We start from the raw sequence: 25,813 nt of genomic DNA, 5'->3' as shown, positions 1-25,813 counted from the left end.
GATGAAACTCACAATGGCCTCCACCTGTTCTTCCTCTATTCCAAATGCACTGCGAAGAAGACTGATAACGGTTGCAACTGCCTCGCCAGAGGACTTCCTTCTGATGATTTCCTCCAGAACATCGGCACCTAGAAGGGGCTGAGGCAGTGGCAGCCGGCTGACTAGGAAAGGGGCCTGTATGGCGAGATTGACAGTGAGCTCAACCCATCCATTGTATGGGACAGCATGGCCAGTGACTGCATAGACGCTGAGTTCTTCCTCTAAGAGCTCAGAAAGAGGTCTCAGTCTATAATTGGGGATGTGAGTGCTAGTCCATTCTTGGTCGATTATACTCACTAGTGAGCCTGAATCAAACAGGACTGTTGCTGCATAGCCGCCAATCAAGCATGCAGGTGATGGTGCTCTGGCAGGTAAATGTGAGTGGCTTTTGTGGTATGTTTTTCTTGGGGTGACTTGTTATTTGATTGGGGATGTGACCTACTGCCTGGGACCGAAGCTGCTCACCGGTCTCTGAGTGTCCCTCCACAGAGACCGAGCCCCATTTCCCTGCACCTCGACTCGTTTCAAACATCCCACTGCTCTGTGTCCTGCCTCTCCACACACAAAGCAGTGGTTACACTCCTGTGGTTACACTCCTGTAGTGTGCTGTCCGCTGATCAATCAAAGAGGCCACCATGTGTGGCAGGGTCTCTACCTGAGCACTGAACTGTTGTATTGTTTGGTGATTTGGTGCCTTGTCGTTGTTGTTGCTGTTACAATCTCCTGTCTCAATTTTGGCCTCTGCCTCTGCGAAGCCCTCTTTCACTCCCTTGTCAGTCTGTTCACTGATATTGTTGTAATTTAAATCAGCGCTCTGATCTCCAACCTGACCGCCATGTACTTTGAAGTCTCTGCGCTTAAAAAAGGGTGATGTTTATTTTTATAAATACATGATTTCTGTGAATGTGTGTGTGAGAAAGATGTTGCCCACTGATGTGTGGAAAGGAGAGATAATTGTCTTGATGTGTTTGAATTTGGAACAAGCTGGCTCTCTGACCTGAGCACAAAAGATGTTCCCATCCAGACCAGTGGTGCTATTTGCCAACAAACCAGAACCCTGCAGATCACGCAACATGTTCTGTTTCACCAAACAATTAACATTACACAATTTGATACAACACATTTTTTGATTTATGAGTTGTTTATTTACGTTGAGCCCTGCATTGTCAGAATGCACACATTTAAGCAATGTTGGGTTCTGTATAATTGTCTGCTGTATTATTTGTTTCTTTCTTTGTCTTGAGTTACCATGGTTGGGAGAGGCCTCCTCCTGTTGGAACAAGGCAGGGCTGGATGGAGCTAAGCTCGTCAGGCTGGACCACTTCCTGCTGTGCTATGGGGGGGGATTTGGGTTTAGCTTGCTTGCTTTGTATTCAGCTATAGTTAGCATCCATCTTCTATAGGCTTGGTTAATAAGTTTGCCTTGATTTTTTGTAAAAGATTTTATTTGGGTAGATAAAACCCTATTTGTTGAATTGATATTCCTGTCTCCTCATTTCCTTACTGCTTGATCCCTGATAACAGTTACGAGATAAAATGCATCCAAAAGCAAGAGAGGATCCCAAAAAGTCCTCTCAAAGATTTGGACCCCTTCATTGACACACAAAGCCTTCTGAGAGCCGGAGGCCGTCTCCACCATTCAAGCCTTGGTCAGAGTATCTTCACGTGCATGAGTATAAGAGCTATCCACATAGAATCCTCAACACATCCAGCATCATCAATGTGCTTAGGCGTTTTCTTGCTGTGCGTTGACCTGTCAAACTTATCCATTCAGACAGGGAACTTGGATTTGAATATACCGTCAAACATTGACAGTGTAACTTTGAAGATGTACCTGTCAGACCAGCTGTTCTTGGATCTTCAATCCTCTGCATGCATCCCATTTCAGTGGAACATGGGAAAGAATGATTGGTCTAGCAAGAAGGATTCTGGAATCCATCTTCCACCAGCTGAAAGACCAACTTACCCATGAGGTGCTGGTGACTTTCATGGCAGAAGTAGCATCCGTTATCAATGCCAGGCCTCTTGTTCCTGTGACAACAGACTGTGATGATTTGTTTAAATTCACACCAGCTGCTCTTCTTACACAAAAGATGAACATTGTTCCTGCTCCTGCTGATGAGTTTGGAGATTCTGACCTCTACAAGCACCAATAGCAACACGTTCAGCACCTGTCCAACACTTTCTGGGCTGGGACAGATGGTGAAAGCAGTTCCTCCCAACACTTCAGGCATGCAAGAAGTGGCAGCCTATTTATCCACACATCGAACTAGGGAGTGCTGTTCTCCTCAAGAACAGTCAAGCATCAACAAATGAATGGCCTCTTGGACTGGTAACACAGACTTTCCCTAGCAAAGATAGTTCAATTCGCCGAGTCCAGGCGAAGGTAAGTGAGCCAGGAGGGACTACACTCTTTGGCCCTCATTTATCAAACGAACCTACGGCAGAAAACTGGGTGTACGGTCATTTCCACGTAAAGCTCGGCATTTATCAATTTGGATATGAGTGGAGGCTACGATCATATCTCACATCAAGTCTCATCTCGTGTATGCAAGTTTTCAAGTCAGTGTTGATTTGCGGTGCAGCATAGTAATTCTACCATTAAAGGTAGCCTACTAGTTTCAAATAGTTTGCAATTAACGGGGTTAACAGTTTATTGCTGTAACATTAATTCCTCTTTCATTTTTATAATTTTTGTTTTGTTTTGTAATTATGTCACCTTTTGAGGCAGGTGACATAATTACAAGCAACCAATCTAAAAGGAAAGCAATGTGATAGGTTAGATGCTTACTCAGTTACCTATTTAAACAAGAGCTTTGACAGGTATCACATTTTGACAATGGCAGATCTGGCTCTGTTAGAAGACCTACATGCGCATGTAAGACGCGAAAGGGTTTTCGGGACCACAGGGATCTTTTTATGGAGAGTGATGAGTGGCTTTTAAGTCGCTTTTGTCTTCCAAGGCATCTCCTTTTACAATTATGCCACATGTTGGAGCTTCAGTTAAGGAGAGAAACCCAACGCTCAAATGCCATACCTGTGCCAGTGCAGGTACTCTCCACTTTGGGGTTTTTTGCCATCGGGACCTTTCAGCAATGGATCAGGGATAGGTCCAGTATATCACAGCCAACCATTAGCAGAACGATGCCAGCAGTGTGGGCGGTTATCAAGTCCCTTTCCCCTTCTGACTGCCTCAGTGAATTCCTTCCATACAGCATTCTTTCCACTTGATTTGATGCCACTTTTCAGGCATCCAAAAAAAACTGCTTTGCTTGTACTTTGTTTAATTCGACTTGTGACATTAAGGTCTAAATTTCAGCTTCGGAAAAGTTCCTCTTCTTGGACGTATTACGAATCTCCATGTCATAAAATCGAGGGGGGAGGCCTCTAAACTGAGAATATTTTAGGGCATGATATTTAAATGATAATTGTTTTCTGCCGCCGCATTTATCAACGCCCGATCATTCTTACGCTGTGATCGGCGGGGTAAGAACGTTTTATGAATCACAGTTGAACCCTGTCGTAAGATGATTTCTGTGCTCGGATCTGCGCTGGTTTCTACATTTGTTTGATAAATGAGGGGCTTTCTCAGGGATGTTATGGAGATAGTGCTTCTTCTCCTCCAGGTGCCTAGATAGATAAAGTTTTATGGACTTGTTCAGTGGCATGTAATCTCGCTAGGCAGGATGTGTTCTGTTACAGCTAAGTTAATGCGTTAGCCTCCTTGTGGGCATTTTAAGAATCACAGGATGTAAGTATCAGGAAGCTGTGTCATGTGACTAGTTATGAGGAAGTAAATGAGCATGGTTAGTTAATCCAGCAACATCTGCATACATCTTATGCCTTTGATAGCATCTTGGATATGTATTGATTTGTTTTATCACTATCAACAACATTGCAAGTCATAATTTTGGAGACATTTTTAGGTTTTGTGAAGTTTTATGCTAATAATCTACCGAGTTACTATAACCATGATTATACAGAAATGAATGAGTAGATCATGAATTACATGTTGAAATAGCATACAATGTGTTAGATATGGAGTTAATATATACAGTAAATTCATAAAAGCTGTAACAGTAAAAAGCAAAGTGATTTCATTGTCATTGTGTAATTGTACATGTTAAAAACAAGCATAGTGCTGATTATGCCTTTTTGTATGTTTTAGTTTCATATTTTTCCACAACGTCATTAAATCTGTTGGCAAGAGGACAACTGTCTTCAGAGTCATGATGTTAAGGAGGCGTTTATCTCACTGTCAATATACAGAACATATATCGAGGACAGCACATGAGGAGAGCACTGAGTTTGAAAGACTTTTATTTCAATTTTATGAAAGATGTTTGCACCACCTCTGACTTTTCGCTTTATAGCATGCCAATTAACTAAGACTGAACACTCTGCAGTGTTTTCAACACTGGGACAAGGAGTATGCTCCTTGCTCAGCTCTGTCTTTCTTAATATCATCTGTGTCACGGCAAGCAAGTAATGGCAGTCAACAGACACACAAAGAGTGTGCTCTTGATCTGACAGCGACCCAGACAACAGGGACTGATGTTGTATATTAGACAGTGCTGTAATCTGTGATCGAGCCAGTAGCACTGCAACCTGTCTGCCAGAGCACAGTGGACTTCTCCAAGCCCTGCAGCAGATGTGGGTGTACCATGTGTGAATATGCATGAGTGAATGACAGAGAGAGAGAGAGAGAGAGAGAGAGAGAGAGAGAGAGAGAGAGAGAGAGAGATAATGAGCTAGACACACTCTGAGTAATATGACACGTGTTGCAGGCCTAAGATTAAGAGGCAGGTCTACACTGCTGGGATGAGCACACTATATTTAGAGCAGAGCACAAGGTTTACTGGCAGAAGGACAATCAGTCACTCCAGTCCAGCTCACTTACAGGCAGCACAAGGAACTCACTGCTGGTAAGAATGTGGTTTTTCAACTATTTTCAAAAATAAGACTCAGAGAATGAAATACTCATGAGGCCGATTTAGGCAACTTTGATATTGGTGAGTAGGGTCTATAAGATACAGTTGTAGATAAGTAGTGGTACTGAAGCTTGGTGAAAAAGCTATTCTGTATAAGCTGCTGTGCCTAATGCTCTTGCATGGAAAATTTGGGGGTTTTTTTTACAATCTGGGTTCACTCCTATTGGTTATGATTAGGGGTTAACAATTAATATTTTATATATCAGGATTGGGGTGCTGTTTAAAGCCTAAATAAAAACAGAATTCCGTAATTGACAGATTTATAAAGTGTTCCTGAGCTTGTGCAGTAATATCCTTTATGTGAGCATGAGTTTGACAAAGTGATGAACCTTCCTTTGCTTGTGTACACTGAGCCTTTTGAGGATGCTCCTTTCATATTTACTGTGATCTGACTGTTACCAATGAACCTGTTGACCTGTGGAATATTCCAAACGTGTTTTTGGAGCATTCCTCAGTCTTTTGTTGCCCTTGTCCTGACTTGTTTGACACCTGTTGCGAATCAGAATAAGCCTATATTCACAAAAATAGATGAAGTTGATGAGGTACAACATTAAAAATACTGGATTTGTTTCCAATTTAGTAAATGTCAAAGGATTAACAAATCATCATATTCTGATTTATTCACATTTTACACAACATCCCAACATTTTTGGGGGTTTCTTCTGAGGACGAGGAATATTAGATTTATGTCTTTTATTCTGTATAACAGGTATGCTTCATAACATCTTCTAGATAATCATCAAATATCCTTAAAAACTTGAAAATAAAAAATATGATCGCACTAAAATACACTGGAATCACTTTGACATTACATTTTGTTAGGAAACAAATATTCTTATTGCATCGCATATATGAGACATTTGTTTTTTAGTGAAAATCAGTTAATCATATAATGTTAAATAAATAATCTACCCTTGTTGCTGTTTTTAGGACTTGTATGAATACCGGTAAGCAGCAGAAGCCAGTGCTCACAGGCCAGAGGTTTAAGACCAGGAAAAGGGGTGAGTACCATATAATGCTTTTGGGTCATGTTTGCATCATTTGACCCTTGTATTAGCTATAAGACAGTGTTGATCCTAACCAAAGCAACATAAATCAGTCTGCAGAACTGTCTTTTGCAAATATTAAAACAATCCAGAGAATAAATTCTGATATTATTTATATGACCATTTCATTTTTCCAAAGTTGTTTGTGGTGAGTCTGTGAGTCTTCCCAGCTCCCAAGAACCACCTGTGACAAAGAATCTTGCAGCCACTTTGAAGCTTTATTTATCATTTATATAGTCTTAGCTTCAGGGTGGCTAACAGCTAAACAATAAACAAAAGAGGAGCAAAATGTGAGCTGCCCAGATTTACTTTATTATATAAGAAGAATGACAACTCACATCACTAACCTAACTCTTAACCAACACAGGACAATAAACTCTGAAGAAAAATGCGACCCAGCCTCACTGTACCTGGCCAGTTACATCAGTTAACAGAGGTGTCACACTTTACACGGGAACAGTGTAGCTGGTTGAAAGAGCCTGTAGATGATGGGAGAAGCCAGCCTTTTAAACTGCAAGCTTAGGGGTGGTTCAGATAAGATTCCTAGAACAACCTACACACTTACAGTCAGTCAATCAGCCCAGCTCACCTGCAGCCCATCGCAGACACCACAGCGAAGAGAAATCTACAACACATGTTCAGGAGACATTAAAGTGCACACATAAATATATATACAATGTTCATATGTCCTTGGGTCTGTTCATAAGGGACAGTGAACATACTCATGTACCAATGGACACATATGCCGTGCATAAACAGATTGTTAGCATTCCTCCCACATAGGCCCAGCTGTTGTGTAGTCCTCTACAGTTTTAACAGATTGTTTAAAATGTGTAAAAAGCTCAATTATACAGCTAGCCAAACTCCTTCCCCAAAAAATATGAGAGTCAGGATATAGCCTTCTAGCTCCGAATAGTTATTTCAGAATCAAGGTGCATGAGGATGTGAAAATGGAGTCAAACTGTAAAGACAGAATACAATATAATCACTAAATGGTCCTACACAGAGGTAAATATTCAAGTGCAAAGAATGGCCAGCAATGCATTAATCCAAAGTTATAATAAATGATTAAGACCAACCAAACAAATGCTGATGGCTAACAGCTGCGTATTTTTACATGGCTTTAATAAAGGTGTTGGTTTAATGCTAAATATCACTAGCAAATCATTAAGAAATCAACATTTCTTAGATAATTGCTAACAGAGAAATCCATTCAAAAGTCATTTTTACAGCATAATTATCACAAAATATTTCTTAACACATTTAGTTTAACTGCTTATTTTTATTTTTTTTAACTTACAGGCCATTATTTCCATGGCAAAACAATAAGATGGGAAAAGAACATCCTGTGCTCTGTAGAGCTGAATCTAACCTCCTGGTCTCACAAGCATAGATGCCTCATTGAGCGCTCAGAACTAAAGAACTCAGAACATAAATGCCTAAAAGGCAGTACACACCCTGCCTGGCCCTTCTTAGGGTCACTGCTTACAGTCCTTCAGTCTTGGACTTTTCTCGCGGCAACAGGAGAGCAATCTGTGAGACGGGTGTCAAAAAAGTCCTTGGATTATTAAGACCACTTGTCTTGAGTTCTACCAACTTGATCATCCTTCAAGAGTACCTCGTCCCCTGGTTTCAAGTCATAGCGTCCTACATTCCACTTTAGCCAGCTCTGTAAGGTACTCTCATCTCAAGCTTGTCCGAGAGTGTTGGCAAGAGTCTGCAATTGTCCCCACTGAGCCCTGTGTCAAGAGTCGTTTTGGTGTAGGGGCAAGGATTGGGCAGTTGCTTCAGCTTTCTCCAGAATTGTCATTCAGTGATCGTTGCCTCTGGTAGCATGGTTCATCCCAGTCATTGCTTTGCTGCACTTGACTGAGTCAGAAAGGTTACTTGGTTGCTCGCTGCCATAACTCTCTGTCTCTTTAAACTGCATAAAGCTCTCACAGGGAGTGTAGAAGTTGGGTCTACCATTCTCCAGCACATTAGTCTTCAAAGGGATCACAACTGGCGTGTGTGCTTTTCCAAGACATATGTCATCTACAGGAGCCCAGCTCACCCACATCTGTGCAAAAGCCAACCTTATGTACCTTAACAATATCCACAAAAACACAGCTTGCAAAGTAGCACAGCCCGACCCTGTACTGTTGATAATGAAGTGCAGTCTAAACTAAATAGAAACCAGTGGCTGCCTTTAATGTGGAGAGAAAAATGTAATCTTAAACACTATAATAATATAAAACGCAAGCACATGTAGAGTAAAGTCTATGGAGCAATTCAGTTAAAAAGTTGATAGATAGTGGTATGCACTTTTTTATGTAATTATTGCATTGATCATGTGATCCTCTGTCCTAGATGAAAAGGAGAAGTTTGAACCAACAGTTTTTCGAGACACCATCGTTTCAGGCCTCAATGAAGCTGGTGGTGACTTGGATGCTGTAGCCAAGTTTCTAGATGTCACAGGGTCACGACTGGACTACAGACGCTATGCTGACACTCTGTTTGACATCCTCATCACAGGAAGCATGCTTGGTGAGTGTCATTATGGTTGTCTAGACTGGCTGACCTTATCACAACTTGCTTTTACTCAGACTAATGAGTAAATCTCTGGATGACTGCATGTACTTGGGTGCTCAGCCATATTGGGACAATACATTCCTTTGATTGCTCAATTTGATTTAATTCCTCGGTGAGACTTGTTTGTATTATAATACGCAGTATTAGTAAGTAGTAGGGGCGGCTGTGGGTCAGGGATAAAGCCAGCATCTTGTTATGGTAATGTTGCTGGTTCAGTTCCCCTGGTCTGCATGTTGGACTGTCCTTGGCAAGATACTGAACCCCAAACTGCATGGCAGCCACTGCCATCAGTGAATGTTTGTATGAAGTATTGTAATTCGCTTTGGACAAAAGCATCTGCTAAATGCCCTAAAATGTAAATGTAAAATGTCATAAGGGTTATGTAATTCTCCAGGTATTTTTTTGGTTTGAAAGACATCCAATTTCATCAGCATATGTGATCAGACAATACCATTAGCTGTTGGTGAAAATCAATACAATGTATGAAACTAAGCTCTACCTATTTAAAAGTCCACCATGTAGTTTTTTGGAAGAAAATTAAATTGGAAAAAAAAAATGTCATCACCGAGCAACTCAATTGCAATTTTGTAACTTTTTTTAACATTTGCAGGCCCCCTTTAAGACAGCACTCTGGGGACAATATTTCCTTCAGGGGACAGCTTGTCTTTTTTGTTATGGAAATACATAATACGTAAATCCAAGTTTGTATTATTACTGTATTAATAAAGACAGACTTTTTTTGTACTAACCATCAATATAACACTGGGGTGGGGTCAGTTTGGTCATATCCTGGTGGAGCCATACTGGTACGGTTATTCACACAGACAAGGACAAAGAGATCACCGCTAGCTCTGACAGATTAACACAGTAATCCCAGCTAATCAAAAAGATCTCCTCACTAAGAACCAGGGAACTCAAGGTACCAGTTATTCAGTTTCATTACATTTAGCAGGACAGTTAGAACCTATTCCTCACTAAAACAATGTTGTTGAAGATAAATCTAATCTTGTTGTTTCAGCAAGGCCATTCTCTGTATTTTCATTTTCTGACTCTTCATTGCAGGAGATTAATTGCAGAGTGTTTATTGTAACAGCTGGAAGAATTCCAGACTTAATTTTTCCCTGAGAACCAGAGATGGGATATTCCCCATGGTATTAAAGACCATATGCAGAGATCATTCATCAGTTCTTAGAACAATTATTGCATAAGTAACTCTTGTTTGGCCTGCTGTCTTCCATGTCAAATACAAGTCACATGTTGATCTGCTAAAAATTGCGATTGAACGCCAATACATTATACTGCCAGTGAAGACCACTGTAGTGATTACAGCTGTAATGTATATGATGCATCAGATTCACATGATGTGAGATGAAAATCATAGCTGAAAAGTGTGTTGACAGGGGAAGATCGGAGCTGTAATTTAACCTTTGTAATCTTATGATTGCTCCTAATCTGGCTGTAGTATGGCTTCTTCCTGTTTACATCGTGCTGTAGACTGTATGCCCTTACACACACAGACACACACACACACAAAACACTCCCAACCTGTCCTTTAATCTGTCCAACTAGTTATTCTCTGTGACTTCCAGGCAGCATTCAGGGTGGGCTCACTATCTGTTAAGCAAGCTAATTACAGTAAAAAGCTTTGCTCTGAGCCTGAAGGAAGAGTTCACTGCATTAATAATAATGAAATAATATACATCAGTGAGTTGGATCTACAGTCATGATCAAAAGTTTTCATCCACTTGTAAAGAACATTAACAGTCCAACAACAGTCCCATTGATTTCTACAGCGCCCATGTTTTTGTGATGGAATGAGAGGAACACATACTAATTTTTCGCAAAAACAGTCATGAAGTTTGGTTTGATAGTGAATTTATTATAGGTCTTCTGAAAAAGTGACCAAATCTGCTAGTTCAAAAATGTACATATGGTAATTCTAATATTTGGTTAAATGTCTCTAGGCCATTTTCACCTCAGTTAGCTGCTTTTGATAGCTGTCCACAAGTTTCAGGTCATGTTCTGGCTGTATTTGAAACCATTCTCTTGACAGAATCTGTGATGTTCAACTAAATTTGTTAGCTTCCTGGCATAGACTTGTTTCATCAGCATAGATTTGTTTCACAGCCTCCTACTTTGCCAGCCGGGGAGTTTTAAAACCAAGAAATAGCTGATCACAGCAGTCAGTCCATCACTTCGTCTGCGGACATTAAGATGAACGATTTGACAGCCGCAGAGATCCAGGAGAAGCTAGCGCCTCCTTGGTCTCTGTAGCTGTTTGGTTGTATTAGCTTGTTGTTGTGTCAGCAAGCTAAGGACGGTCGCTACAAATTAAAAGCCCCCCGCTAAGAACCCAGTTCTAAACTCCAATGAGGTGCAATGTAAAGCTCTCTATTTTGAAGACAAATTCTATGTCACTGTTCACAGCCCAACCTCGAGCTTCACGTTACGTCACATGTTTATGCCTCCCTCAGAGGCGGCTTTTGGAAAAGGGGGAATGTTATGCCTCGGTTTTAGAAAGACAGGCCGGCACATTGCCGCCCTTACCCTTGGAGCAAACGTGCCGCCTTTTCTATGTAAAAAGGGCTACTGTCTCCTCAAGCACTGGAATTCTCTGTAGTTCTGGGGTTGGCCTTAGTCTTTTTCACTGGTATGCAAATTGATGTGGCAGGAGGCTCTTACTGGTTTCGTGGGGAGAAGGGGAGGTACTATTTCCAAACTGGTCAATCCAGCAAACCAGGAGGGGTGGAGCCTAGCAACCATGTTGCTCTCTACATGGCAAATGCACCTTGGTCCATACAACCTCCTTCACCAGAAGTGTCAGACCTATTGGAAAAAGGCAGCTCAACGCTCACACCTGGAAAGAGAAATGAAACAATGAAACACAGGCTTAGAGAGATGCTGCAATACAATAATTAAATCTTTATCACCAAAGTAAGATTCACCGGCTTGCTCAAACACCCAGTATTTCTGACTGATTATATGCCGATAAAACAGAAACCTTACCTTCTTCACCACCAAAACAAAAGGAGCATCCGGACGAAATGTTGGAAAGCAACCCTCATCTTTAGTATGGGCTTCCCAAGCGGTGATTATTCCTAGGAAAAGTGGAAACCCAGATTCTGTGTAGATTACATTTAGTAGAATTGAAGGGGCACTAGCTATGTGTACTTTGATGATATAATTCACTATTTTGATTCCTGGCAGCAGCACTTTAAGGATTACCAAGCAAAGACAGGCAGGCAGGCAGGCAGGCCTCAAATGTGAAGAAAATTAAATTCTTCTGTACTTGTCTGACATTTCTTGGACATCGTATATCTTCACATGGGGTTCAGGTGGATCCACAGAAGATGCAGGCTGTCCAAAATGTCCCAGTGCCCACCAACAGAAAATATCTTGAGCGGTTCCTGGGCATAGGGGGATGGTACCATCAGTTTGTGCCAAAATGTTAAAAAACTACAGAGCCTCTCAATATCCTGAAGTGGCAGGGGGCCAACTTCTGTTGGTCACCTGTACGCTAAACCGCCTTCAACACTCTTCAAGAGCACTTGATGAATCCTCCTGTCTTAGGACATCTAAACTTGAATTTTCCCTTCCTGGTATACACCAATGCCAGTGAGGTTGGCCTGGGTTTGGTATTGCTTCAACAAACAGAACTAGGCAATGGAGAAATCCTGGCTTATGGAAGCTGTAGTCTTAACCAACTGAGAGCAACTACTCTGCCACAGAACTTGAGTGTCTGGCTGTGGTTTGGGCTGAGGAGAGGTGGAGAGTTTACCTGGAGGGAAGCCTTTTTAAGGTGGTAACAGGCCATTCTTCACTCCTGTGGATGTTCAAAACCACCAAACCCAGTACCCAACTGACCAGGTGGGCTCTCAGGCTCCATGAGTTCACCTGCATTTTGGAGTACAGAAAGGGCAGATATAACAGTTCCAGATGCCCTGTCTAGAGCTGTGTGAGATGGCATCCCATTCTTAAAACAACAGCTAACGTGGTTGTGTTGGTCACTCTGGTACAAACAGCACACCCAAGCTGATCTGACAAATTTTCAATGGGTCAGGTCAGGACTGCTGGCAGGCCATTCCATCCTCTCCACTCCCAAATTCTGGAGGTAGGTAGTCTCTGAGAAACGCTGCTCTCTGGGGGCCAGCATCTTGGAGGATATTGCTCGGTTCCAGACTGTATTAACATGGGTACGAGTGTCTGGAGCAGTCCTCAGGAGTGTGTTGGTGGTGGTGGCTGACCTCTTGCAAGCAGCTACTTTACAAAAGTTAACTTAGATCCAAAGATGTGATTGCCAAACCACATTTTCAGTTTTAACCAAACTCAGTTTTGTTCTGCCTGTCACCTCTCAGCTGAATCCTGTGTCACAATATTGGTACGTAACAGCTGTGTCTTTTAACCTGCTGGTATAACCCTAAGTTATTTACCCTTCAATGATCCAGTATAGTTTAATAGTAATCATCAACATGTCTTCTCTATACATTTAATAAAACAGTGCCTTTGGTACCTAATATATATTTTATTAGCTGGGGGAACATCACATGACTGTCCTGCTCGCTTGTCAAGCTTAGGACCTCAATAAGAGCTAACTTTAAAGCTTGTACTCCTTTTTTCAGCTCCTGGAGGGACTCGTATTGATGAGGGTGACAAGACCAAGGTGACAGCATACTGTGTATTCACCACTGAGGAAAGCCAGTCTGCCCTACGCCTATATGCTCAGGTACACCCAGATTTCCCTCTATAGTGACTGTGCTAAACAAGAGGGAACAGGACGGGTTTTTTTTTTACCTCATACAGACACACTGATTGTCATTTTACTAATAATGTCACCATCTACTTTTTGATTGCAGGTTTTCAATAAGCTCATTAGGAGATACAAATATCTGGAGAAGGCCTTTGAGGAGGAAATCAAAAAGGTAAAGCCTAATAATGTATCATCAACTATTTTGTGTATGTGCCTACTTTTATACTCAATATAGTAGACTATATAGTAGATTATCCCACAAGGCAACATTAGAATCAATAATAAGTGTTCATAGCAAGTACAGACTTCTGGTCATGAGGCCATGCTCAAGAGTTCACAGTTTTTCACTCTGCTTCAATCGGTCCAAAAATTTAAAATTAGAAATAAGTGGGGGGTAGTCACAGAAAGGCTGGAAGAGTTCAAAAAGGAAGGTAACTGGAAAAATACCGTTGAAAAATCAGCTAATGAAATTGACCCACTTCATGTTGTACCCTCGTCAAACAAGTAACAGTTATAAGCTTCCAGGACCTACAGGACAACTTTAATCTGCATAATCAGGATAATTGAGGACTGAGGAAGAAATCTTCATTTTTCATAAAGCCTAGAGCGTGCCACCTGCCAAAACAAAAGATAATGTTTTGTCAATTATGCAATTCTATTAAAAATGTAAAGGGTTATTATACTCTGAATATTACAGCAAGATGGGAAATAGAGGGGAGCTTCACAGTAACAACAGATGAATGGGACAGGATCTGCAGATAGCAATGGTCTACGACAAGCTCTCCTTCCTGGAGAGGATTCAGCTGGAAAAACGTGACACGATTCTTCTGCACTCCAGCACAAAAGACTAGTTACTCTAACCAGACCACCTGCTGGAGGTCCTGTGGAAGTGTACTGGCAGACCACTTTCACATGTTCTGGAGTAGTCCCTCTGTGGCTCCATTTTGGAGAGGGGTCCACATTGTCCTGGAGGCAGTTTTCAAAGTCAAAATCCATTTTGATTTTAAAATAACATACCTTGGGGATTTAGAAGAGCTTCACTGAGGAAAGCAAGACAGATATTTTCTAAGTGTGTTGTTATTAGCTTACCAAAATGCACTGACCAGAAAATGGCTTTTTTTTTTTTTATTGTATAAAACTCTAATCAAGAGAATAACTTGAGAACTCAGATTGATATGTTTAATGAAATTTGGCCTAAATGGCTCACCCACATACAAAATAAAACACCTGATTTTGTGTAGTACTGCTTTACAGTGAGGGCCTTTTTTTCAACTTAAGATGCTTCTTATTGTTTTTAAGGATTAATAAGACCAGGCATATACATGGCTCTGGAGAGATGGTTGTGTGTGTGTGTGTGTGTGTGTGTGTGTGTGTGTGTGTGTGTGTGTGTGTGTGTGTGTGTGTGTGTGCGCGCGCGCTACAAATTAAATTCCCCGCACATGCGCACATATATAAAAACCTGCAAGCGGACTTGCTGCGCATTCAAGGAATGGACTTTCCCCCTACTGTTCACTGTATGTTCTGTGTCCTGTGCGTAACATGAAAACTCAATAAAAAAAGAAAATGTAAAAATAGCATAAATGAAAATGAAAAAAAAAAAAGAATGAAAAAAAAATCAGAAGGAGGAAGACAAAGAAGGGTAACTGACACTTAATAACATGCATTACTTTATTATGTAAAACTAGAACATTATGTAACAGCTAGAACTATTTTCTAATCTAGTTAACAATTTATATGATATAGAAAAAGAAGGGGTCTACAAAGGGACAAAAGCACAAATGAATGTTATGTTCAAATGGTTTTCACATCTACAATGTTAGTATTGGTTTGCTCTATGTTGTGTAGCTACTGCTCTTTCTGAAGGCCTTCAGTGAGTCGGAGCAGACCAAGCTAGCCATTCTGACAGGCATCCTGCTGGCCAACAGTGCCCTGTCACCTCCCATTATCACCAGCCTCTTCACTGAAAATGTGGTCAAAGAAGGTGAGATTACAGCTCTACTACTACTTTACTCTACTACCAGATATGACAGCCGCCTTATAGCATATCTAACAGGGACCAGTAGAGACGGTTTAAAGTGGAATTTTTACACAACTATAAATGCCCCAAATGTGTCATTTCTAAGAAGAAGCTTCTTCAGAGCTGATTTGATGCTCAGCCGACAAATTCACAAACTACTCATTTAAGTGGGTGATGGGTTAATCAAAGATACACACAAAAAAGAAAATATGGAATAAATTCTCAAATTTGGTCAGGGGCCTTCATATAACTCAACTAAACCAGAGCTAGACCTTATTTTGAAAAAATAATTCTGAATGTCACAAGCAGCTTTTTATTTCTGATTTCTCCTGTTCAAAAGTAAGTTTGACCTCATCCATTTTGCCTTTTATCGCAAAGACAGCAGTAATGTCCCTTTCCATAGCCCAACAACAGTCATGTTCACCACTCTACTGCACTACTTTTTCTTTTTGACAAGAATTCTGTTTCCATTTATGAATTAATTCCAGGCTGCTCTTACTCTGCTGTTTTTTATTTCCAAGCACTGTGAAGCTACCGCTAGTGAAACTCAACACTGTCTCTAAAGCGTTGTTAGTCCCCTTGCTGAAAACAGGAACTGTTGAGCACCATAAATAGATCAGAACAGTGGAAAAAAAGGAAAGCAGATGCAATTGTTAATTATTTGTGAATAAAATGTAGACTCATGCCAAAGAGAACTTGAAAATATTATTCACTTGAAGGTATTAGATGTGTGTGTCATAGTGCAGAAATGAGAGTATCTTCCTTTCATTAGATTTGACTGTAACTCAAGGAAATATTTTGTTTACTGAAGAGGAAAAATTGTTTCTCCAAATTGACTTTTTGCAGGGATATCTGCATCCTTTGCTGTGAAGCTGTTCAAAGCATGGATCTCAGAGAAGGACGCCAATTCAGTAACGTCATCTTTAAGGAAGGCAAACCTCGATAAAAGACTTTTGGTAAGAAAGATCGTAGGATTACCAGTGTAGTTATGAACTCCATCTGTTTCTCTAGAATTAGCATCAGAGAGTTATCATGTAGGGAACCAATGCTGGAGCGCATAGACAACCCTTTTCTCTGTTTTCTCTGGCACCAATTAATGATATACTTCTGTCTTACAACTTTATGTCAGCCCAGATTTATGCAAGGGCCAGCTTTCGAGCAGTGAAATACCACCATGACATTGCACTAACAACAGACCCTTTGTGGAAGATAACTGCCTGTTGAACTGCATTGTGGAGATAAGACAAATTGGCCAACCTGTTTAAACAGTTTGTGATCTGTGATGTTTCCGCTTATTGTATGTACTGTATTGCTTTACTATCATCTTTGATTAAACATATCTTACCAACAGCAACATCTATTCAATGGTCAGACTAACTGCTAGTTTTGGGTGAATTTATTTACTATTTTCTTTAGTTGATGGTCCAATGGGCATCCTCCCAACCCATTTGATTTCCAGGGCAGATTCCTTTATTCATTTTCCACCCGAGGTCACATTTCTCCTGTGAGACAATTCAATGAGTGAGAGGAGAAGAAGAGAAAGAAATACTCAAGCAAATTTCTGATTTCCTGGAAAGAAGAACTGTTGTTTGTTTCAAACAGTTATGATATGGGCATGCATTTTGTAAAAATCTGTTTAAAGCACAGTGGCATGCACAGAATCTGTAAAGGGCAGGAGCAAAAAGTTAGCTAATTGATTAAATCTAATGATTGTTAGTACTTGTTGGAGGAGCCAGTTTTTCAGCTTTCTCTCACAAAATTTAAAGTCCAATTAAAATATTCAATATGAAAATGCTGCTGCAGTGTTTATTAGTTGTATTTTTTATTTTCATTTTTTGAAGTCACCAAAATGCCTCTTTTTAGGTCTTCAAGGTTGGCAAGTCTGTCAATATGCAAATAAGGCCTCAAAACTTTTGTTAGTGAAAGTGTTGTAATTAATGAGATCATAAACACCATACGTGGATTTTAGATTAATTAAATGTATATACTTTGAAATAAAATAATGTACGATATAAATCAAATTGTATGTAAACCTGTACATGACACAGGGATTTTTTTGTGGTTGGTTCTGTAGAAGCGATCCTTCTGCACGTAAGTGCTGTTGGTTCAGTTGTAAAAATAAGCCTCAGGCAGCAAATGGAGCCTTTGCATGATGCCAGTTAATGTTCTGTCTTCTGCCTCTCTAATGTAATCTACTCCATGTTTGACTTTTGATTGGATTTCTTCCTTTCCTCTGAATCCTCCTTTTCTATGCCCTGTCAATCACATTCCTTAGTCATGTATTCTTCTTTCGGGAATCCACTTCCTCCTGTCAATGTTTGACTTTGTGTAGGTGCCACAGTCACTCTCATTGTCACTGATAACAAAAAAGTAATTAAGTTAAGTAATTATGCTCTAATAAGTACCCAAAAGTAAGTGTTTTATTATCATTTTGGTAAAAGTGAAAGTCATTACTTGAGTAAAAGTCACAAAGTTTCTGATGTTAAACATATTTCAATATTAAAAGTAATTTTCTGACCGAAGTGTACTAACTATTAAAGTACAAGTAAGAGTAAGAGTTACAGGGTATACTATGGGCTGACTAGATCCGATATTTAGCATTTTTCAGATTTTCAGTATCTGTGGGGTTTTTTTTTAAGGTTTTTTTGTTTTTTTTTGTTTTTGTTTTTTATAAACTGTAATTTGGCTCTGATGCAGCATATCATCTGCAAAGTTTTAGTAATAAAAGTTATGAAACCTATTAGTGAGCAAGTAAGAAGTGCAATACATACACAACCACACATATTTCCACACTATCTATGTAGTTTGTCTGTTCTTCTAGGGGATGAGGTATTCTTTTTTTCCCTAAAGCAATGGAATTTATTTTGTTTTTCATAATTTATAAAATGTTGTTTCCCCCCATGTCGACCTCAGGAGCTGTTTCCTGCTAACAAGCAGAATGTGGAGCATTTCTCCAAGTACTTCAATGAAGCTGGCCTCAAGGAGCTGTCGGACTTCCTGCGTGTGCAGCAGAGCCTGGGAACCCGCAAAGAGCTGCAGAAGGAACTGCAGGAGCGCCTGTCCCAGCAATGCCCCATCAGAGAAGTACAGACTGCTGTTGGAGTGATAAAGTCAGGGTCATCATATTTTGGGCTGGGCTTTACAGTGTGTGTGTGTGTGTGTGTGTGTGTGTGTGTGTGTGTGTGTGTGTGTGTGTGTGTGTGTGTTCAGATTGTGGTGTATCTGAAGGAGGAGATGAAGAGGAACGAGCTGCAGGAGCAAGCTGTGATTGGGTTGTTGTGGACTTGCCTGATGAATGCTGTGGAGTGGAACAAGAAGGAGGAGCTGGTCACCGAACAGGCTCTGAAACACCTCAAGGTAGGTCACACACAGCTGATCACAGTGCTGCACAGTACAACAAAGTGTCCCACATCAGCTCATACATTCTTCCCACTGCAGCAATAGAGCTTCTGACAGAGGTCGTTTTTAGAGGCTGTTCAAAAATTCCACGTGCTCCAGCTTCAGAATGAACAGGAAACAGCTATAAGGCATGTATTTTAAAGGTGTAATATGTATAAGTTTTTAGTACCCTTGATAAGGTTGTTGATTACTGTGATCAATGATCTGGCCACCTCGCCACGTGAGTTCTGGGTTCCACCCCTTGTTGTATCACTTTTGTTTTGTCTGTATTAAAGCTGTAGTTTGTGGACTTTTTTATGTTTGTTAGCATTGTCATTATGATCTGACAGAAGAGTAAGATACAGGTCAGCTGTGTAAAAATCCACTGTCTGTGGGACCACCCAGTGGCCATGATTTGATTTGCAAGGCACAGTGCCTACTCTCACCTGGTCAGATGAACCAACAAAGGCAGAGAAGCAGGGTGCAGGGGCGCTTGAGGTGGCGATGGAGGAAGACATGTTTTGTTCGAGCTCCCGTCGAACTTCTTTTTTTGTCTTAACTTAATAAGCGTGCTGCACATTAAAACAATGGTGGAGAGGCAACAGCACAAAAATGCCCCACCACTGCCTACGTCAAAGGGATGAGTCATGTAAGAAGGCTTGATCGACAAAATGTTTAAAATTTCTTTTAAAAATGATTCGGGCTTGAGATTTCTGTAGTCTAGTGTCCCTAATGCAGGCAATGAGACAGTGATCACTGAAAACAAGTGGAAGAGCACCACTAGATTTGAACTTATGAGGCCTATTAGTTAAAATAAGGTCTAAAGGAGAACCACGCTCAGGATTATTGTTAGGCCTTGTAGGAGCAGTGATTCACTGTGTTAAATCAAATTGTTACATAGATTTTCCAAAATATTTGACACATCTGTTAAAAAGTTCAAATTCAGATCACCTAATAGTAAAATTTCTGACTTTTCATGGGCAGATATTAATTTGAATAATTTTTCAATAGCAAAATAGCATTTTGCATAAGGTGGACAATAGGCCCCAGTAAGAAATACATTATTACAATCTGCAGTGTTCCCTAAACAGACATTTAGTGCTAAATATTCAAAACATTTAGGCTTTTAGGCCTAGATATAGACTTGATAGCAGGGACAGAAAAGCATTTTTTCACAAAAATTTAAATCCCGTCTCCTTTTGTGAAACCTTCCTTGTCAGTCCTGAAAACATTAAAGCCATCAATTGCAGTGTCTTCATCCTCAATAATATTAGACAACCAAGTTTCAGAAACAAAGATATCAGCATTTGTTTGTTGAGCCCAAACCTTAACATAATCGAATTTTGATAGTAAACTACAGACATTCCTGTGAATAACCCCCAGCCCTTTTTGTTTGATGAAGTCTGCTTGACTTCCAGGACAGATTTACGATCCAGACCTGGCTCTAGATTACGGTAAGCTTTCAAGGAACAGAGATTAGTTAATGGTATGAGACTGTAACTATTTACACCCTTATCACAACTTCGAAGAAGAGAGGAACCAACAGATGTGATGGGACTAACAGTTAATGCAGGTGTTAAAACTGAGTCAGGGGTTGTAGACTTACGCCATATATTAGTGTTACTGTGTAAAATCTTTGTATTTAAATTATAAAGTTGTTGAGAAACCAAGACTGGAATATTGTAGATAGATGAAGCAGCACCAACAGAAATAGGGCTGACGGAGGATATAACATGGGCGAGAGAGTCAATGGAGGAGACAGATCCAGCACCAGTTTGACCCACACTGTCAGGGACAGGGTTATGGGATGCCAGGGTCTAGCTGGGGAATGTGTCATTTTAGACTGAATGCGGTGAAGTTGATGAGATTGTGAATCAACCTGTTTGTGCCCATCCTATTTAAAACAAGGACTCATGTTTCTGCTACCTTAGATCAGTTGGTTGCAATCTCCAATTTCACCACTAGATGCCACAAAACCTACACATTGGACCTTTAAGATAAACTCACATCTGTTCTGTACTATGCAAAGCATCTAGATTTTGCTGTTAGCTGGCGTTGGTATAAGTATTGGAGAGAGTATTAAAAGTCATTCTTGAGTAAAACTAAAGTCAGCTAAATATTTCTTTGGTCCTTGTAAAGCCTGACACATCAAAAAATTGCCAGAAAATTGTGATTTTTTTTAACCGAGATGTTTATAAAACCTTATAACAAAGTTAGTCCCAAAAATGTTGCCATATCATTTTGTTTATGATATTTTTTTGTATCACATTTGATACATTGGGCATTTTTGGCAACAACAATGTTGATTTTAGATACAAAACAAATGCAAATAATATAGCACATTTCAGGCTGTCTCTCTCATTGTTTTTTTTTATACATTAAACTTTTCACAGCCTTTTTCTTTCACATCGTGGTCAATACAAAAACAGTTTCTGTCCTTGTTCCAACATAGATGCACCTCACAACTTCACAGTAGACATGTGAGAAGTGATTGCTGGTGCAGTGCTTGCAAAATAGTGTGTGCTTATTGTGGTGGGCATGTTGTTGATTACCTTACAAAAATGTGACATGACCATTCAGGGATAAAGAACCTTATATACCTGCAGTATCTAATTTAATACACACATTTTTAACACAGTTTAACTGTAATACAATGAATGAATCATTAAGTAATATGCATTGATTCAACACATGACATATTTACTTGGAAAAAATGAGTAACAATAAAAATGTTATTCTTATACCCCCAGCTTTGGTTTTGGTACAAATATTAATTTTAGTATTGGCAATAATTTGGGGTTTTGTATCAGATTTACAGTTAGCATTGGTATTAAAAATGGGATTAGAATGAATTTTGTGAATGAGACTGTTTTCAGGTGTTCAGTGTGTGACTATGTTTGTGCTTTTTGTCAGCACTATGCTCCTCTGCTGGCAGTGTTCAGCACTCAGGGTCAGTCTGAGCTTGTGCTGCTCCTGAAGATCCAGGAGTACTGCTATGACAACATCCACTTCATGAAGTCCTTCTCAAAGATAGTGGTGCTCTTCTACAAAGGTCAGCATCATGTACTGCATCAAGTATATCAGTTGTACCCTCTTTGGTCCTTATGTATCTTTCCAGATGTGTTGTGTGTCCATGGAGTTTTAAGCTTGCTGAACTGAATGTTTCTCTCTCTAAACATAGCTGATGTCCTAAGTGAGGAGGCCATCTTGAAGTGGTACAAAGCTGCCCATGGTGCCAAAGGGAAGAGTGTCTTCTTGGAACAGATGAAGACGTTTGTCGAGTGGCTCCAGAATGCTGAAGAAGGCAATAACGATATTACTTATCATCACTTATTTCATGTCCTTCATGCTCTGTCAGGAGTATTTGTTAGTACTGCAACCAAACATGGACACTCATGGATAGATATTAAATAAAGTTTAACTATTTCTGTTATAAAGGTATATTCTACACATTAAGATACCTCTTTTGTTTGTTTTGTTTTGTTTTAAATGATGATTTAACATATACTTGGCTAGTATTATTAAAAACTTAGTCCCAGTAGTCAGGTTTTAACTATGTATAGGCCCAGGCCCATAAAACAGAATATACCTTGGGTGTCTAACATCCACTGGCGTAGACAGATGTATTTATCAGTAAGTGAAGAAGATGTACAAGAAAAATGTTAGTAACAGAAATCAAACAAAAGTGTCTTACACCTTATTGAGTTGGAAATGTTCTTTTTACACGTCTGGCTTTCTGAGATTTATAGGATTTAACAGTTATTCCTGAATCAATTTTTATCAAGTTGATGACGACATTGGACATTTAATTCCTTCACAATTCAATATATTGAAAGAAATGTTATTGGCCAGTTTTCCACTTGTTCAAAAGTAAAAACAAATAGCACCAAAAAAAAATTGACTTTGTGATTTAAAGTGTGATTTGAAGGACAAAACAGACTATTGAGTAAAGAGTGACTAATAAGTAACCATCAGATGGGGCTGTTGTCTGAAGCTGTCTTTTCTTCCTGCACACAGAATCAGAGTCAGAGGGGGAGGAGGGCTAGAGGAAGAGCAGCAGGAGGACTTGTGCTCTGTGTCCTGTGGCCTGTATGACAAGGTAGCAGCTAGTTAACAGCCTGTGTAGAGTCCATCTGGACTGAGATGGGGGCACGCAAACACCAGCAACCACAGAACCTCTGCCCTCCATCAGGTAACCAACAAGTCTGAACACTAGACCAGGAGTCAGTCCCAACATGAGCCAGCCTTACTGATGTCCACCTCAGCAAACTCCATCTAAAACATTGTTTAGAAATAGGAGCATGACCTTTTGCAGTAGAGTTTTAACAGGTCAAACGTGTGTATGTAACTTGGCAATACTCATCATTTTATTAATAAACTGGTTTTATATGTCTATGCATATGTGCTCCATTTCTCCATTAGTTAAACACAAATCCATTCACAGAGAGACTGTTTCAATTGTAACCTCTTGTACATGTGTAACGCTGATTTCATTCTTCATTTCTACAAATAACATACTGATATGGTGAAGACGTGAGATGCATTGGTTCACAACAGAAACAGTCAAATGAAGTTTACTTTTGCTGTATCTTTTATTTATCTGTATCTTTACTTTTGTCTGGCACCAGCATTTCAGTTACATCCCTCAGACTGTTTCTAAACTTTTCAACAGGGACGTCACTGTGTCAGTAGCACACAATTAGAAGAAATGAAACGCTGTAGCATAGACAAAGAGAAAACTGGATATCAAAAATAAAAATAAATACAAAATTATATAAGAAAAAAATACTAAATTTATTGAATAACAATACAATAGATTCATAATTATTAAAAAAATGCACCTTTGGAAAGAGTCAGGATAGGTAGGCCTATAATAATTAATGTGTAAATAAAAAAAACAACAGTTATGACACTTTAAATTCAGAGCAGGTCTAGACCATAAATCACAGACACCCAACATTTACCTATGAGCGAGTTTTAGTCATATGACTAATAATAAAAAATACAAAGCAACTATCAAAACTGCTGTTATGATAATAATAACAATTATTAGCATTATTAGTATTGTGTTGTTATGTGATGTTGTTATTGGTTAATGTTTTGTTTTGTGTTGTTTTTTTTTTTCTTCAAAACAAGAATAGATATTAAAGATTGCAGCATTGGTCAGATGAGTTATTGGGCTGTGTCTCCGGCAGACCTTCCAGTGGTCTCATGTCCATCACATGAACCATTCTTTGTTTGAAATTTCTTCACAAAATGGTCTTTGAAGTATTGTATCGTATATTGTATGGTATCATCAATCAAAAACATTGGTCATCCAGGTAAGTGCTATACATTATATCGTATTTTAAATTAATAATGTACATTTTTTGTTTCACTGTAGCTTTTGCTGATAGATAGTTATTGTTAATCCCCTCATGATAAAACACACACATTATATATTTTTCACTCAGAATGTATTAGAAGCATTTTTGTCCCAGGGCCCCTCCTTAAACTAGAGTTAGACAATCAAAATATTTACAGTCACATGCAAAACAAAAAACAAAAAAAACAAAAAAAACTAAAGTAAGTGTGTCAGCGCAGCAAAATCATTATGTCTTGTCTAAAATGGTTCAAATGAGAAGTGGGCAATTTTGTATTCCAAGAATATTTTAACTCTGTGATGAATTGATGCAGTCATGGGGAAAAATAAAACAGGAAATGGCAGACATTTATTTGCCTAGAAGTCTCGACAGTTTGAAGTAGAAAATGCGGCAGGGTCCGCCACATACACACAAAGTAAAACAGTAAACAATGTATTGTCCTAGAGAGAGAGAGAGAGAGAGAGAGAGAGAGAGAGAGAGAGAGAGAGAGAGAGAGAGAAGTCCCACTGTAACCTAGAAACGACTGTGTTGTCTTGAGGGCAGCAAGGTCGCTGATGAATCATAAATGATGTAACGTGAAACAGGAAGAATAACGTGGATGACGACACAAAGGAGTCGCACCACAGCAGCTCGTCCACACAGACTGAGAACAAGACTGCCCAACCAAAATTGTTTTTTTGAAGACAGAACCGGACTTATGGATCTAGTCAGATGGCCGGATGCTCTGAAGCCCGCCCCTCTCTGAGCCATAATGACAGCGGGGTCAAGTTAAACACAAGATCATACCAACACAGCCATTTTCCCACGTTGCCTTCAAAATAAAAGCATGGAATCGGATCCCTTACTACACTGCATCATAGATGCCAGCCTACATCAAATAAACTGAAGTTTTTGATATTTTGATATTTAAAAACTTCCTCAGCAAAAGTTGCCACATCATCACCTTGGCAAATGGCCCCCAAGGAAATACTGACTTAATGATATATTGTAATTTTAACTCTATGACAAGACATTTTTATTTATAGTCACATTTTTTGGTATTGTGGTGGTCACACTCTATAATAACCATCATCAATAAACAGTGAATTGTTGATTAACCATTTACAAAGCACCATTTGTAACTTTACCATTCAGAATTTCCTAATGAATGGTTCATAAAGAAATTCATTTCACTAAAGTTTAGTAGCTAGGTTTAATTAAATATGCGTTTACCATGTGTTAAAAGGTAATGATGTTGGCACAGACTTGTCTATGTGAACATTTTCAACAAACCAGTTATATAGCAATACACTATTATAATATCACTGTTTGTCACAGTTACTGAAGTTATCCCGATCACATGATCTTAAAGGTGGAGTAACCATTGACAGGAATAGTGTCCATGCATCCAGAATGACCCTGCCATAATGTTTAGTTTTTCTGAACAGCTACTGTGATTAGCACTAGGCTTAACAATAGCATCACATCACCACCTCAGTGAATGAAATGAAACAGAATCCATTTTTATAAATGAGTTATTCATAACATCTTATGACGTGTGTTTCCATGTGTGTCTCACTGTACATATGTTTTTTATTGTGTTAACTTTCCATTCATATTTACTGAAATGTTTTATTTAAAAGCAGTTCCATGGAGGGGATTCCCTTTAAAATTATTATTAA

At 39.5% G+C, this 25,813-nt stretch overlaps 1 protein-coding gene across 1 annotated transcript; it reads left to right on the top strand.

The window, feature by feature from the left end:
- The first annotated feature begins 4,877 nt into the window (after nt 1–4,877).
- Nucleotides 4,878–23,186, top strand: bzw2 (basic leucine zipper and W2 domains 2). Its single transcript, XM_037093337.1, has 12 exons — nt 4,878–4,964; nt 5,961–6,031; nt 8,426–8,602; nt 13,267–13,370; nt 13,501–13,566; nt 15,240–15,375; nt 16,258–16,367; nt 18,325–18,495; nt 18,622–18,768; nt 21,703–21,841; nt 21,971–22,093; nt 22,807–23,186. The coding sequence occupies exons 2-12, from the start codon at nt 5,968–5,970 to the stop codon at nt 22,833–22,835; spliced, it is 1,266 nt and encodes a 421-aa protein (XP_036949232.1). The 5' UTR covers nt 4,878–4,964; nt 5,961–5,967; the 3' UTR covers nt 22,836–23,186.
- The last annotated feature ends 2,627 nt before the right edge of the window (nt 23,187–25,813 follow it).

Source organism: Acanthopagrus latus, chromosome 3 (genome assembly GCF_904848185.1).
Source record: "Acanthopagrus latus isolate v.2019 chromosome 3, fAcaLat1.1, whole genome shotgun sequence".
Taxonomy (NCBI): Eukaryota; Metazoa; Chordata; class Actinopteri; order Spariformes; family Sparidae; genus Acanthopagrus; species Acanthopagrus latus.
The sequence above is the reverse complement of the archived record's forward strand: the minus strand, read 5'-3'. Positions and strand labels throughout refer to the sequence as shown.